Source organism: Balaenoptera musculus, chromosome 11 (genome assembly GCF_009873245.2).
Source record: "Balaenoptera musculus isolate JJ_BM4_2016_0621 chromosome 11, mBalMus1.pri.v3, whole genome shotgun sequence".
Lineage (NCBI taxonomy): Eukaryota > Metazoa > Chordata > Mammalia > Artiodactyla > Balaenopteridae > Balaenoptera > Balaenoptera musculus.
This window is the reverse complement of record NC_045795.1, coordinates 72341462-72358084: the sequence shown is the minus strand read 5'-3', so window position 1 is coordinate 72358084 and position 16623 is coordinate 72341462. Positions and strand designations below refer to the sequence as shown.

At 36.6% G+C, this 16623-nt stretch overlaps 1 protein-coding gene across 8 annotated transcripts in view; it reads left to right on the top strand.

Annotated features, from left to right (window-relative positions):
• The window catches only part of DENND6A (DENN domain containing 6A), a 54661-nt gene extending 39701 nt beyond the window's left edge, over positions 1–14960 (top strand). For 7 of the 8 annotated variants that reach the window (XM_036868807.1, XM_036868806.1, XM_036868805.1 and 4 more), the window contains 8 exons: positions 7385–7450; positions 7539–7603; positions 8184–8273; positions 10058–10111; positions 10218–10327; positions 10862–10964; positions 12165–12239; positions 12707–14960. In XM_036868807.1, the coding sequence (XP_036724702.1) occupies positions 7385–7450; positions 7539–7603; positions 8184–8273; positions 10058–10111; positions 10218–10327; positions 10862–10964; positions 12165–12239; positions 12707–12838 (695 nt within the window). In that variant the 3' untranslated portion in view covers positions 12839–14960. Of the gene's footprint in view, positions 1–7384; positions 7451–7538; positions 7604–8183; positions 8274–10057; positions 10112–10217; positions 10328–10861; positions 10965–12164; positions 12240–12576; positions 12673–12706 lie in introns of all 8 variants that reach the window. The other variant, XR_005021842.1, reaches the window with a different exon arrangement.
• Positions 14961–16623: the final 1663 nt, after the last annotated feature.

Sequence of the window (16623 nt, the reverse complement as noted above, 5' to 3'; positions counted from 1 at the left end):
AAAGTAGCATGGGTTGATAAGTCTGTTTAACTTTTTAAGAAACTGCCAAACTGTTTTCCGAAGTGACCCACTATTTTACATTCTTACCAGCAGTGTATGAGGGTTCCTGTTTCCTCACGTCCCTGCCAACATTTGATATGGTCTCTTTTTTTCATTATAACCATTCTAGTGGGTTTAAAATGCTGGTTTTAATTTGCTTTTTCTTAGTGACTAATGATGTTGAGCATCTTTTCGTCTACTTATTAGTCATTTGTGTATCTTCTTTTATGAAATGTTGATTTAAATCTTTTGTCCATTTTAAAATTAGGTTGTCTTCTTATTTTGTTGTAAGAGGTCTTTGTTTTGGACACACGTTTGTTTTCAGATATATGATTTGCAGATATTTTCTCACAGTATTTGACTTCTCTTTTGTTTTTTTAAAATTAATTAATTAATTAATTTTTGGCTGCATTGGGTCTTTGTTGCTGCATGTGGGCTTTCTTTAGTTACAGGGAGCGGGGGCTACTCTTTGTTGCGGCGTGCGGGCTTCTCATTGTGGTGGCTTCTCTTGTTGCAGAGCACAGGCTCTAGGTGTGCGGGCTTCAGTAGTTGTGGTGCACGGGCTTAGCTGCTCTGCAGCATGTGGGACCCTCCCGGACCAGGGCTCGAACCCGTGTCCCCTGCATTGGCAGGCGGACTCTTAACCACTGCGCCACCATGGAAGCCCTCTTTTTTGTTTTCTTAAGGACGTCTTTTGAAGTGCAAAAGTACTTAATTTTGATGAAGTCTAGTTTATCAATTTTTTAATTTTATGAATTAGGCTTTTGATGTTTATCTAAAAACTTGTTGCCTAACTCAAGGTCACAAAGATTTTCTTCTAAAAATTTTGTTGTGTTAGCACTTACATTTAGGAGCCACTTGGAGTTAATTTTTGTTTATGATGTGGGGTAAGGGTATAAAATCATCTTTTTTTGCATGTTGATATCCAGTTGTCTTAGCATCATTTGTTGAAAAAACTATCCTTTTGCCATTGAATTGCACTGATACCTTTTTGGAAAATCAGTTGGCCATAAACATAAGGGTTTATTTCTGGACTCTTGTTTCTGTTGCATTGATCTATATGTCTTATCTTTATACCAGTACAACCTCTTGATTACTGTAATTTTATAGTAAGTTTTGAAATCAGGAAATATGTCTTCCAGCTTTATTGTTCTTTTTCAAAATAGTTTTGGCTATTCTGGGTGTTTTGCATTTCCATTATAAATTTTAGGATTACTTTGCCAATTTTTGCCAACTGAGCAGAAAACAAAAAAGCTAACTGGGATTTTGTTAGGGATTGTGTTGATTACATAGGGAATATGTAATCAGTTTGGAGGAGAATTGCCATCTTAAAAATACTGAGTCTTCCATTCCAGGAACTTGGAATGTCTCTCCATTGTTTAGATCTTCTCTAATTTTTTCTCAGCAATGTTTTGTAGTTTTCAATATACAGGACTAATTATGATGTTAGATGTAGGTTTTCCATAGATGTCCTTTATCAAGTTGAGGAAGTAGCCCTCTGTTCCTAGTTTGTTGAAAAAGATTATAATGAATTGGTGTTGAATTTTGTTAAATGCTTTTTCTGTATCTGTGGAGATCATCGTGTACTTTTTGTCCTTTATTAATACAGTATACTAAATTAATTGATTTTTTATGTTAAACCAACCTTACATTCCTTAAATAAATCCCTTTTGGTTATGGTGTATAGTCCTTTATTATTATTATTATTATTATTAGTTTGCTAATTTTTTTGAGGATTTTTACATCTTTATCCATGAGGGGTATTCTTTTCTTGTGATGTCTTGACAGCTAATATTTTTGCTGCTCTGAGAATCCTCTTCAGACAGGTGAAGTTACCATTTAAAAGTAGGACCTAGGACCAAGGGAGGGGAGGGGACACTTCTTGAGTTTATTTTTCAGAATGGGCATAAGGGCATATATGGAATATTAATTACACTTTATTTTAAGCAGCCTATTTTAGGGATGAGATGCTGTGTTCCCTCTGATTATTTCTGTCACCAGAGTATTTGGACCATATCATATAGAAAAAGATATCACTTTTTCTATAGGAGAGTGATGATGTTGTATGGAAACATTATGTTTTATAGATCCTTAGTGGTCATTGAGGAGTGGATGGTAGAGAGTGTCAATGTCCTCAGTTTGGTCCTTGTTCAGTTAGTAGAGGTGATACGTTGTGAACAATGACACCAGGGGTGTTTAAATAATTTTGAGCAAGACTATAGTACCTATTTCTGGGACTGGCTGGTGTCGTTTGAGCATAGGTCTTAACAGACGTGCAAAATTTCATTAAGTTTAGTATGTTTATGATACTTTTTCCCACTTATCTTAAAATTTTTTTATTATAGCAAAATATATATAACATAAAATTTACCATTCTAACAATTTTGAAGTGTACAATTCAGTGGCATTAAGTACATTAACAGTGTTGTGCAACCGTCACCCCTATCCATTTCCAGAACTTTGCATCATCTCAAACAGAAGATCTGTAGCCATGAAACAATAACTCTTCATTCCTCTCATCTCCCAGCCCCTAGTAAACTCTATTCTAATTTCTGTTTCTATGAATCATACAGTATCTCTCCTCTAGTGTCTGGCTTATTTCACTTAGCATAACATTTTCAAGATTCATCCATGCTGTAGCATGTATTAGAATTTTATTCCTTTTTTTAAAAAGCTGTGGTAAAATATACATAACATAAAATTTACCATCTTAATCATTTTTTAAGTGTACAGTTCAGTGGCAGTAAGTACATTGACATGGTTGTGCTGCCGTCACCACCATCTACCCACAGAACTCTTTTCATTTTGCAGAACTGAAACTCTATTGCACAGTAGCTCCCTATTCATTCCACATCGCCCCGCCCCCCACCCTTGGCAACTACCATTCTACTTTCTGTATCTGTGAATCTGACTACTCTGGGTATCTCATGTAAGTGGAATTCTACCTACTTGTCCTTTTGTGACTGGCTTATTTCACTGAGCATAATGTCCTCAAGGTTCATCCATGTTGTAGTATGTGTCAAAATTTCCTTCTTTTTTAAGGCTGAAAAATATTCCATCATATATATATACCACATCTTGCTTATCCATTAGTCTGTTGATGGATACTTGGCTTGTTTCCATCTTTTAGCTATGTGAATAATACTGTGAACATGGGTGTACAAATATCTCCAGTCCCTGCTTTCACTTCTTTTGGGTATATAGTCATCCCTTGGTATCAACAGGGGATTGGATCCAAGACCTGCCACAGATACCAAAATCCGAGGATGTTCAACTCCCATAGTTGGCCCTTTGTATCCACAGTTCCACATCTGTGGATTCAGCCAACTGCAAATCTTGTAGTACTGTATATATTCATCAAAAAAAGAAAAAAATCCGTGTATAAGTGGACCCGGGCAGTTCAAACCCATGTTGTTCAAGGGTCAACTGTATACCTAAAAGTGGAATTGCTGGACCATATAGTCATCATGTTTAATTTTTTGAGGAACTGCTGTACTGTTTTCATTTTACATTCTCACCAGTGGTGCACAGGGTATCAATTTCTCCACATCCTCACCAACACTTGTTATTTTCTGTTTTCTTGATAGTAGCCTAATGGGTGTGAGGTGGTATCTTATTGTAGTTTTGATTTACATTTCCCTAATGATTAGTAATGTTGAGCATCTTTTCATGTGCTCATTGGCCATTTCTATGTCTCCTTTGGGGAAATGTCTTTCCAAGTCCTTTTCCCGTTTTTTTTGTTTTTTTTAATTAATTTATTTATTTTTGGCTCTGTTGGGTCTTCATTGCTGCGCATGGGCTTTCTCTAGTTGTGGTGAGCGGGAGCTACTCTTCATTGCGGTACGCAGGCTTCTCATTGCTGTGGTTTCTCTTGCTGTGGAGCACGGGCTCTAGGCTCGCGGGCTTCAGTAGTTGTGGCACGTGGGCTCAGTAGTTGTGGCTCGTGGGCTCCAGAGCGCAGGCTCAGCCGGTTGTGGCGTACAGGCTTAGTTGCTCTGCGGCATGTGGGATCTTCCCGGACCAGGGATCGAACCCGTGTCCCCTGCATTGGCAGGCAGATTCTTTTTTTTTTTTAGAAATTCACATTCTTTTATTTATTTATTTATTTATTTATGACTGTGTTGAGTCTTCGTTTCTGTGCGAGGGCTTTCTCCAGTTGCGGCAAGTGGGGACCACTCCTCATCGCGGTGCGCAGGCCTCTCACCATCGCGGCCTCTCTTGTTGCGGAGCACAGGCTCCAGACGCGCAGGCTCAGCAATTGTGGCTCACGGGCCCAGTTGCTCCGTGGCATGTGGGATCTTCCCAGACCAGGGCTCGAACCCGGGTCACCTGCATTGGCAGGCAGACTCTCAACCACTGCGCCACCAGGGAAGCCCGGCAGGCAGATTCTTAACCACTGCGCCACCAGGGAAGTCCACTTTGCCTGTTTTTTAATTGGGTTGGTTTTTTTGTTGAGTTGTAGTTCTTTATATTCTGGATACTAATGCCTTATTAGATGTATGCTTTGTAAATATATTCTCCTGTGGGTTGTCTTTTCATTCTCTTGATAGTATCCTTTGATGCGCAGAAGTTTTTAATTTTGATGAAGTCCAGTTTATCAATATTTTCTTTTATTGTCTCTGTTTTTGGTATCACATTCATGAAAATCCATTTGTCTTTTAATTTATGAGTACTGGGCATATATCTTGGGATATATTTCTTTTCTGCCCATTGATCTCAAGACTAGGACCACTGCATATACTACACAAGTTAGGAAACACAACAGCTCTGCCTAAGATCCTGGCTTTGAAAATTCAAGACTATCTGAGAGGGTCAGTAAAACTGCAGAAAAAGTATGTTCTGTAGGACCAGCAGGGAAGGCATAGCAGAACTGAGATTTTGCTCTCCTGGGCCCAGAAGTTCGTAGCTTTATTAGAAACATATACATAGTTTTGACCCTGCAGAGGGATCATTCCTCGTGCTATAAAGGGATTACTTCTTATGGGTTATACCTAGTTTTAGTTCACCCAGATCCTATTAAATGAAGAAATGTAATGCTAGGATAATGGTACTGAACAAGTATTCCTCAAAGAGAAAGTAATTCTACTAGTGTATATTGGATCACATTGTAAACTGAATTTCTAACCAGAAATTGGGTTTGATGATTTAATCAAAGGTAAAACATTTGACCTAAATGTAGAAGATTCTTATGCAAATGTGCAGAGGTGCAGAACATTATTAATTTAATAATGTTAAACCCCTCTCTTAATGTGTATGTACATAACAGACATTGAATAAGTATTTTTTAATTAAACATCTGTAATTGTAGGACTTCAGTTCATTTTCTGGCATTCTTATTTTATTTTCCAGATGTATTTGACAAATACCATTTAACTTTTTTTGGCAATAGACAATGTATCTTTATGACTAGTTTTCTTTATGTCTATTATATACTACAGTGTAAGAATTACGGTGGCTAGGGTTAGAGTTCAGTATGCAGCTTACACCCGATGAGGTCCCTTGAATCAGAGGGGAATTGTGTGAGTGAAGATTGCTGCGCAGGTAGTATTCTTGTCTTTGCCTTTTAAAAAAAGCTGATATGGATCACCTTATATCTTCATTATTACCTAGAACTTATTGAATGTAAAGAATATATGAAACCTACTGCTGAATTATTCTCCTCCCTGATATTTGGTTCTTCTGCACAGTGAATTTCAGGAAATAATATATAATAAATGGCATTGGTGGATACAGGAGTTGCAAGTCCTTTGTGATCTAGAGCAGAAGGAAACAGAAAGTAGGCACAGAAATATTTAGACTTATTCAAAACGTTGGTGGTTCTGACATGTGATGTTCTTTGGGTTCTTAGAGTCAGAGGCAGATAAGTGATTTGAATTTAGTTATCTGTATAGTTAAATATGTATTAATTCTGCACTTTAAGAAAAAAAAGTTTTACAAATCTTCTGACGAAAAGCTACTCTGAACTCTGGAAAGCAAAACCGCGAGATAACATTCAAGATGAGAGACATTCTCATAAGAATTAGTATGTGGGGGACTTCCCTGGTGGCGCAGTGGTTAAGAATCCGCCTGCCAATGCAGGGGGCCCGGGTTCGATACCTGTTCTGGGAAGATCCCACATGCCGCGGAGCAACTAAGCCCGTGCGCCACGACTACCGAGCCTGTGCTCTAGAGCCTGGGAGCCACAATTACTGAGCCCACGTGCCTAGAGCCCGTGCAGCACAACTACTGAGCCTGTGCTCTAAAGCCCGCGAGCCACGACTACTAAGCCCACGTGCCTAGAGCCCATGCACCACAACTACTGAGCCCGCGCGCCACAACTACTGAAGCCCGTGCACCTAGAGCCCCTGCTCCTCAAGAAGAGAAGCCACCACAATAAGAAGCCCGTGCACCACAACAAAGAGCAGCCCCCACTCGCCTCAACTAGAGAAAGCCTGCGTGCAGCAACGAAGACCCAACGCAGCCAAAAAAAAAAGAATTAGTATGTGGGAATATATAGAATAAGCTGACAAAGTAAAAACTGTGAGCTAATAAATCAGAAACATTCTAGAAACCTGAGTGTTTCTGGACTCTTTCCTGTTGTTTCTCCGTCTGTCCCCAAAGCCTCTTGTTTTTAATCTCCTCCACAGAGCTACAGTAGCTCACTTTCTTCTCTTTCCTTGCTGCACATGTCTTCAGATTTTCTTTCTACCCAGGAGCAGTATTCAACAACGCATACATTTCATCCTGTAGTCTTTTCTCTCTTTTACTTCATACTCCTTTGTGCAACACAGCACCCCTGCTTAGGAGTCCAGAGTCCAGCCCACCTGTGGCTCAGGCCTGTGGTTGTGGCTTCCACTATCACCACCTGGTGGCAGTGTTTCTACACTGCAAAAGCAGAATTTGGGGTGGTACCAGAAAAAAAATCTTTGAATACTACATCTGCATGCTAACTTAGGAGTTGCTTTCAATTCTCTTTACTCTTAAATGGTATTATATTTGGCATCATATTCAAAATGGTATCTTATTCATGTTTCATATATTTAGCACAGAGATTTTAAATTTTAAGTTGAGTGACAAAAAGGGAAATTTTAAAGTAATGATAGATATTAATGAAAGATCAAATATGCATTTTATATAATTTACACAATTGTTTCTGTAATGCTGTTATATAGCCCAGTGTTCCCTTTATCCAGTTTTAAAGTACTAGGAATAAACTCTTAAACATTCATTGATGTTAAGAATACCTTAGCTACAACATCCCTGACTAAGTAAATAACAGTTAGTGGATTATCAGTCTTAGAAAATTCCAGTTTTGTGATATGTGAAATTCAAATAACTATAAGAATCTTTATGATGTTTCCTTCAGGTGAAATTCCTAAGCAGGTTAAAGTGAAAAAATTGAAGAACCTAAAGACTCTGGATTCTAAACCTGGTATTGACTTTTATAAATTTTTAAAACATATACTATATGGGTAAATGGGTCATACTGCTTACCTTATTTTCTTTTCTTTACTTCTTAGGAGTTTATACTTCTTATAAGCCATATCTAAATAGAGATGAAGAAATCATGAAACAATTGCAGAAGGTGATTACTTGCTCATATTATTAATTTAAATTTCCTTACTCAGGTATGCAGTATCCAGTAAAGCAACATGTGCTTTATGTACAATAATATGAAAAGAGGTCTTTCTGGACTCTGGACTTTGAACCAAAGCTTCATGAAAATCAGGAGACTAATGTAGCAGCAATTATGGGCTAGAAATATGGGACTGCAGCTACCAACCTAGTGCCAATCTTCCTGAAAACTTAGGAGTTATAGTGAGAAAGTCGTGGACTGTACTATGAGGTAGCTTAGCACCTAACAAGATAGTTATCATTTTTTGGAAAATGTAAATATTATTAATACAACAAGTATGAAATAAATAGTCTTTGTTGTGAGCTAATATTTTAAAGTATGGGATGAATGTCTTATATTTTGCTCTAAGGATTTTTTACAGGAAATTGCACAGTGAACTTCACATTAAATTACTTCAAGATGAAGTTCTAGGGTTTTTTTCCTATCAAGTAAAATACATATTTACATATCAGCTAAACTTCTATAAGCATTCATTGTTTTGTATTCTCTGACACTAGAGTGTAGGTTCTCATTTTTTTCCTCTTTTAAGGGTGTACAACAGAAGCGGCCTTCTGAGGCTCAAAGCGTTATTCTCCGACGTTATTTTTTGGAACTGACACAAAGCTTCATCATTCCATTAGTAAGTTAGCATATGTATTTGCTTAATTTAATGATTTGTTGAAGGGCACATGAATGTTTTTTTCATCCGCCAAAACCTTATCTTAAATTGTTTTGCTTGCTCATGTGTGTAGTGATTAAAATAGAGCCCTTTGCAAGACACCTGAATCCTTTGTTCTGGTATTAATTGTGTAATTTGGTAAGTTACTTCCTTTCTTTGACCCTCAATTTCTTTATCTGTAAAATGTGGCTGATTACACTTTTCCTAAAAACTTTTCAGGCTTGTTGTGAATCTTAAATGAGATAGTTTTTATGGTATATAATTATTGAATTTTGCACCTTAAAAGGTTCTACTGGAGCTTCTTTCTCTGATGTTATTTATTTATTTATTTATTTTTTGATCGGTACTTTTTATTTCATGCTAAGAAAGTCAGATTGTGTTCCCAAAGCAGATGGGAAGGTTTTAAGCAGTGATGTTGTATGCTCATATTTCCATTTCGTCTGAGGTATCAGGACAAAGCTTGAACTGGCTGAAGGAGGCATTGGGGTAGAGATGAGGTTGAACATTTTAGGATTCTATTATTAGTCCAAGATCCTACAATAGTACCTATTCCTTGCAGAGCATATCCAAGACTTCCAATATTACATTCCCAGGATACTGTGCAGGTGAAAAAACATGTTTACTGATTATACTTTCTAAAGAATTAAATAGCAACTCCCTAGGATCATGGTCTGGGCTAAATAGATTTCACTGGGAAGAAGAACTTCACTATGCAGAGCTAAGCAGGTGCTTTCTTAAGACTGCCAAGCACTGGCGCTAGGGACCAACAATTTGTTTAATTCTCCTAACAACTCTATGAGGTAGCTGCCATTATCATCTGCATTTACTATAATGGAAAGAGCAGACGTTTTGAAATCTGATATTATTTTCTTGAGCACAATTTGATATGATACCTGTGAGAATGTAGTTCCGTGATGTAGTTCCTTATCTGTCTTGTTCATTACCTTTTCCTCAGTCTGTCACATGGTAGCACTCAATAAATATTTATGAAATAAATGACTAGATGATATAGTTATTTTTTGAAGTTCAGTGAACATCATGTTAAATTACTGAAAGTTACGCCTCACAGTATAAGGCAATACCATGATGTGGTCCTAGTCTGGAGACTGCATCAGAGAGAGACTCGTGTAGTTGTTAATGTAATCTATCTAAGAATATTATAGGAGGGCAGTCTGGAAATCTTTGCTATTATACTTTGGGAAGAAATATTCTCTCTTAGTCTATAGATGTCAATTTATTTTGTTCCATTTAAATCAGCTTGCTTAAGTAAGTGAACTTTACTGTAGTGCTTAATTAAGAGCATGGGCTGAAGTCAAGTAGACCTGAATTCAAGTTCAAGCTGTGTGAACTTGGGCAGGTTACTTAGCCTTTTGAAGCCTCAGTTTCCCAGTAATACCTGCCACAAAGGATAGTTGGAAGAGTTAAAAGAGATCACGCATGTAAAATGTTGAGTACATTTTCTGGTACACAGTTACTCGATAAGGTTAATTATTATCATTAAAAATAGGTAGTTCTTTGGATTATCTGAGATTTAGTTAAATTTTTATTGAAAGTCTGACTTCTCAATTCAATCTAAATTTAGTGTATCTGTTGAGACGAGTGATGGTGTTGTTGATGTCCATTGAAAGAGCATATGATGAAAAACTTGGAAGCCCACTTTTTTTAAGTAGGTCAGTTTAAACATTTTTGAAGACTCTCTGGGTAAGAACACCTAACTTTGACTAACTTTTTTTTCTTGGACTTAGGAAAGATATGTGGCAAGCTTGATGCCTTTGCAGAAAAGCATTTCTCCATGGAAGGTATAAATATATTCAGTTAAGTTCCTATTTGAGTTGTCTAACTGCAGTTAACTTCTGTGAATATATCCGTTTTTAATTTTTAAATACAGTATGTCATGTTTTCTAGAGTCCACCCCAATTAAGACAGTTCCTTCCAGAAGAATTTATGAAAACACTTGAGAAAACAGGACCTCAGCTGACGTCTAGAATAAAAGGCGATTGGATTGGACTTTACCGGTTGGTCCTTTTTTTTCTATTTCATCCCTCTATAGAGCTTTATTTAAAAATGAAACAAAAAACTGGGCTTAAACGTATTCTTTTTTTTTTTAATTTTTTTTTTATTTTTTGGCTGCGTCACGTCTTAGTTGCGGCATGCAGGATCTTCATTGCAGTGTGCGGGCTTCTCTCTAGTTGTGTCGTGCGGGTTTTCTCTTCTCTAGTTGAGGCGCGGGGGCTCCAGAGCGCGTGGGATCTGTAGTTGTGGCGTGTGGGCTCTCTAGTTGAGGCGTGCAAGCTCAGTAGTTGTGGCACACAGGCTTAGTTGCCCCGCTGCACGTGGGATCTTAGTTCCCTAACCAGGGATTGAACCCTCGTCCCCTGCATTGGAAGGCAGATTCTTTACCACTGGACCACCAGGGAAGTCCAACGTATTCTTTTTTTAAAAAAATTACATTGTTTCACATGGTTCTCCTAGCTATAGGTAGAAAAAGTATTGAGGAGAGGAAGTTAAGTCATAATCAAACTTGGCTTTTTAAAAATTTATTTTTATAGGCATTTTCTAAAATCTCCAAATTTTGATGGTTGGTTCAAGACCCGGAGGAAGGAAATGACCCAGAAACTGGAGGCACTCCATCTGGAAGCTCTTTGTGAAGAGGTTAGAAAACAGCGTGTTTGTGTGATGATTAACAACTATTGAAAATAAAGTTATTCATAGAGGCTGAAAGGTTATATCCGTATCCACTACTTTATAAGTAGTAATAGCTAACTTTTCCAGATCATGTGCTATGTGCCAAGGATTGTGCAGGTGCTTTAAATGGATACTGTCTTTTAATCTTCATAGTTCATTGAAGTAGGTGTGTTATGATCTGCGTTATGAGACACTTGAGGATTATAAATTAAGTGATTTGCTTCAGATCACATCACTGCTAAGTAGTGGAACCAGCAGTGTGCTCGAGCCCACTTGTGCTGGCTCACAAGAGCCAGCCGTGTGCATCTCTTCCCAGCTCTGTATTCAGTGATCTCAGGTTGGTACCTTGAAATCAGCTACAGAGGGAGAATTACACCACAGAAACTGGCAAATGGTATAAACCAGGAACTTTTCCTGAGAACCAGTTGTTAAATATTTACTAGCATACCAGTGGATGGAGTTAGAATTCAGATCCGAGCAGTCTAACTCAACATCTTTTCCACCATGCGTTATTCACCTTTCCCAGTTATTAATACATTTTTCCTGTATTTGGACTTTTTCATATTCTATAATTTGTCAGCAGACTATTTTAAATTAAGCTACTTTTAAAAATATAAAGGATAGTCTCAATTTGTGTTTAGCTTGAGGTGGGCTAGCCTCAGTGTTAACTTTCTAATCATAATCTCTCAGTGACTGTGGTTTTCAGAGAAATAATACCATGAAGGCAACCACAAATAAGCCCAGGAAGAGCTTATTTGAAGATGCAAAGTTTGTATCCAGTAATATATTCATGTTCACAATTATCTTGATTTGTTAGTTGATGTACCTTATAAATTACTCACTACTTAGTGGGGTTGGGGGTTAGTATCGTACCTTAAGTTCCAATTTTGTTTTTCTTGATTGATCTAAAAGGGCCAGAAAGGAATTTCTTACATTGTGTTTTACTTCCGAATATTAGACAGTCATTCTGGCTAATGTCAAAAAGTATCTGATTCACATTGTCAGAATATCATGTACAGAATTATACTATAATGCTATGTCTGGGTTAAATACCCTGTTCTCCTTTTCCTTCCCATCCTTTCTTCCCAGTAGCCTTGCCTATTGAAATAGAACGATTTGAATATTATTTTGAGTATTTACTGATTTGAGATTTGTTTATTCTTCTAGGACTTACTTCACTGGACCCAGAAACACACAGAAGTAGAAACAGTAGACCTTGTATTGAAGCTAAAAAACAAGCTGGTATGTAGCCAAAGCAGCCAAAGATCTGTGAAGTTATTTTGCTCTCATTTGAGGTGATAGCTTTGATGTATCACAGAAGTAAATTTTTAAATTAGAGGACTTATGATTGGTCAATTGATGGTAGATCTGACTGAAAATACTTGGTCACTCAAGCAGATCATAATGAAGCCATATATTTTTTTAGTTATTTACATGGAGTCTAATGAGCTTTACAAAAAACATTGTGACTTACATTTAATACCACATGGTCTGTGTTGATATTATCTATTAATTTACAGTCTTTTTTCGAGCTCAGCAATTGTATTGTTAAAGTGGCATGTTCTTTGCTTTTTTATAGATTCTGTAAATTCTGGTCTCAGTCTGAAGTTTCCAAATCTTTGACCATTAAAACTGTTTATTTAGAGAATATACTGTATTAATACAGCCTCAAAAGGTAATTTAAATGCTTCCAAATGTTCCTTATATAGTTGCAGGCTGATCGAGAGCATTTACCTGTGAAACCTGACACTATGGAAAAGTTACGGACACACATAGATGCAATTATTTTAGCATTGCCAGAGGACCTACAAGGCATACTGCTCAAAACGGGCATGACATGATATTTGCCAGGATTTTCCAGCCAAAAGGATTGTACACCATGAAGCATACTGACATTTCAACCAGACGCCCAAGATCTCTCGGAGCGGAAAATAACCGTGAATGCTAGCTACAGGGTTGAAAGACTATACTGTATAAACAGACCTTTTTAGTGCATTAGTTTTAAAGAAATGGATATCTGTGGTGGTTCCACTTTAATACTGAAACACCGAAAGGCATTTCTATATTTTTAATCATGTTCTAAAGTGCTCTTATGAGAGACCTGTGGGGCCATCAGTTTAAGTGATTCCAAACTGCAGTGCTGGCATTGCAGATATTTTTTTAAATTGGTGCTTCTCTGCCCAATCATGATAAAACTCAGGGGGATATAAAAATGACATTCACACTGGCTATCTTCTTAAGAAGAAGGAAAAGACTGAACTGTCGGACTGTAATTAGGAGTGATTAATGCTTTTGTAGTGCCTTCCGTTGTCCTACGTGTTTCACAAAGCCCAGCTGCTAGTCTTGAAGCTTTTTCTTGATTATGATATGTAGTTTTTTATAAGGCATTCTTTTGAGTAATCATTGCTTAAAAATATGTTTTTTGCCTCCCATTGTGTTCATTATTAGTGGCATTGGTGTTTTTTTTTTCAATTGTCATATAGGTTTCATTTCATTATTTTCTATACCAGTTTCAAATTTAATCTCAGTTTCACCAAAGGGAAGAAGATGTCTAGTATTAATTATGGAAGAGTTTATTTCCTCTTACCCTTTGCTAATTGGGCCCAAGTTAATTAGCTTGTCTGTTTTTCAAAGGCATTCTAATTATAAACCTCATAATCAGCTATGTTTTTACACTGAACTATTCTTATTTCAAAGGCATTTTTAAAACTTTTATGTGATAGTCATTTGAGCGATATAAGATTGATTTCTAGCATTATTTGTTTGGTAGGGTTTTTTCCCCCAAAATTAATATTTCTCAGAATACTTTCCCTACTGTTGTTTGACATGGAACTTTTGCCTCAATCACTGTTATAGCTAGTTTTTTGTCATTGTTGTTTTTGTTTGTTTCTGTTTTGTTTTGTTTACACTATACTACCTTGCCAAAAATAGAAGATTGTGGTTTGGTAGAATAAGGTTCTTTCGTTAGTGTTTGAATAGGAGTGTCCTGAAGAAGCCACTGTTTAAAATAGGCACACATGACATAGCACATATGTAAATAGCTGTGTCTTGAATTACCCTTTACGTATCCAAATTTAGTTGTAGGTTGTAAAAGAAACGGCTTCAGGAGCTATCTCTTGTTCTCTGTTAATGTAACTCTTAAGGGCACTCCTGACCTAAGAAAGGGTCCTTGGTGTTTGTAACTGTGGTCTTCTATCCAAATGTGCCCTTTTCTCATGGATACAAGTCTCTTGAAGCATACCTCAAAGTCATGGAGAGAATGTGGCATTTGAAAGAAATCATTTGCCTTGAATCACATGAGTTATTTTGTGAAACAACAGTTGTCCTCATGGAAAAGGGACAACTACTTTTATATGCTAAAGTATTTCATATCTTCCTGGGAAACCTTATTTAGGTATAAATGGTCATCTTATTATTTTTCAAAAAGGTGTATTTTAATAATCTAACAATTTATATGTAGTTTGTGACCAGAGTTTGAAAGTTGTTAGTGTCATATCAAGGATCTTTTAAATTATACCACTACAGGATGTATCATTTCAACTTTATTTTGCACAGCTAAAGAGAAGCAAAGGACGCCAATTAGCATAATAATGGTATCTTCATATTTACTGTACTTAACAAAAAACCTAACACATGTTGAAAACCATATCATACTTACTGGGTTTACCTATTAATTTCAAATTATGTTCTTGTAAAAATAACTTAAAATTGCATTGGGAACCTGAGAAAGACTGGTAACTTTAATTTTTTGTGTGATTTTCAGAGCTGTCTTTTTTTTTTTCCCGGAGGAGACATTAAGATCTAAAACCTGCCATTTAATGTGTATCTTCACCAGCATCAGAAGGAATCACTGCTTTCAGGGTGTTATGTAATGCCTAGTGCCTTCTGTTTTCAGTGAAAGGGGTTTTGAGAAGGCATTTATGGTCATTACTGAAAACCTAATTAAAGGCCTTGGATTTTAAAGCCCTTGGATATCTTGTATTATTTCTGAGTAAGACTGGAATGCTTGAAAAAATGCAGAGTAAATGAAACCTTTGCATTATGGGATTCCTTTTAGTTTCTAACTTATTTTTTTAATTTAAATGAAAACCTTCCTCTGTTTACTTCATTATGAACAGATGAATAGTCCATTTTAAATTATTTATTTATTTATTTATTTATTTTTGCTGTGTTGGGTCTTCGTTTCTGTGCGAGGGCTTTCTCCAGTTGCGGCAAGCGGGGGCCACTCTTCATCGCGGTGCGCGGGCCTCTCATTATCGCGGCCTCTCCTGTTGCAGAGCACAGGCTCCAGAAGCGCAGGCTCAGTAGTTGTGGCTCACGGGCCTAGTTGCTCCGCGGCATGTGGGATCTTCCCAGACCAGGGCTCGAACCCGTGTCCTCTGCATCGGCAGGCAGATTCTCAACCACTGCGCCACCAGGGAAGCCCCAATAGTCCATTTTATTAACAGACAGAATTAAGTGATTTCATATCCTTCCTGCCAGTGTCTTGATTTTTGTGAAATGTTCTGATGAAAAATTTTTAGCTTAATAATCTAGGTATTGTTAGATTCTCTGCTTGCTACCTTTTCTAACCTTAAATCTCAAATTACTTTTATTTCTTCCTCTTCGTTTTTGAAAGTAGCTAGTATATAATACTGTTCTTTAGATTTTAATTTATTTTTTAATAATAAAATATATTGGATGTTACTCCTTTTTGAAGTTACTGGGTAATATCCTTCAAAGTATACTGTAAAATATATTGGTACATTTAGAAGAGATGCCATTAAAATTTGTCCTTTGGTTTTCACTTGCCCATAACTTAACTTACTTGTTTTTATATACCTGAATTTTACTTTCTTCTTTTAGCATAACTTGGGGGAAAAATTTTAACTATTAACTTTCTAATATGAGTCCTTTAAAAACAGATAGTTGAAGAAGGCAAAAAGCTTCTCTAATTATGGATGAATGTCATTTAAATAACAAAATATGTTAACTCGTAATAATGACTAAATTATCACTAATAACTTGATATTCCTTCATATATTGAAGATACAGTACTTATATGCCATCTACAACTTGGTTGAATTATAGTATTTATTATTGTATCAATAGAAATTAGCATTTGTTAATAGAGCTCCGAGAATTTTCCTTGTTTGTTTGAAATAGATAAAGCATTTGATACAAGGTACAAAATCATGATTCCTAAAATATATCCCACATCTAACCAATTTTTAGAAAAGCAAGTTTAAGGTTGATGGTTAGTTAATGAAATAGGTTTATGACGTTTATTTTGCAGTTATAACATTGCCTATCTCATGATGCACAAATGTTGAGAAAAAAAAGATGGCAGTAGAATTCTGCTATATCCTAGTCTCCAGTGTTATTTCTGGACTTTTGAACACCAGCCTTTCTCTGTTACCCATTACTTGAATACCACGCTATGCCTTTCTTCAAGTTAAGATTATTGTTGTCTAATTATCGTAGGTTTCATTCCATTTTACTAGTGTTAACACTAGGCTCGGGTTCTTCTGTTTAAATTTTTTTTTTAAGTTTTATTATAGTTGATTTACAATGTTGTGTTAGTTTCTTCTGTACAGCAAAGTGAATCAGTTGTACATATACATATATCTGCTCTTTTTTAGATTGT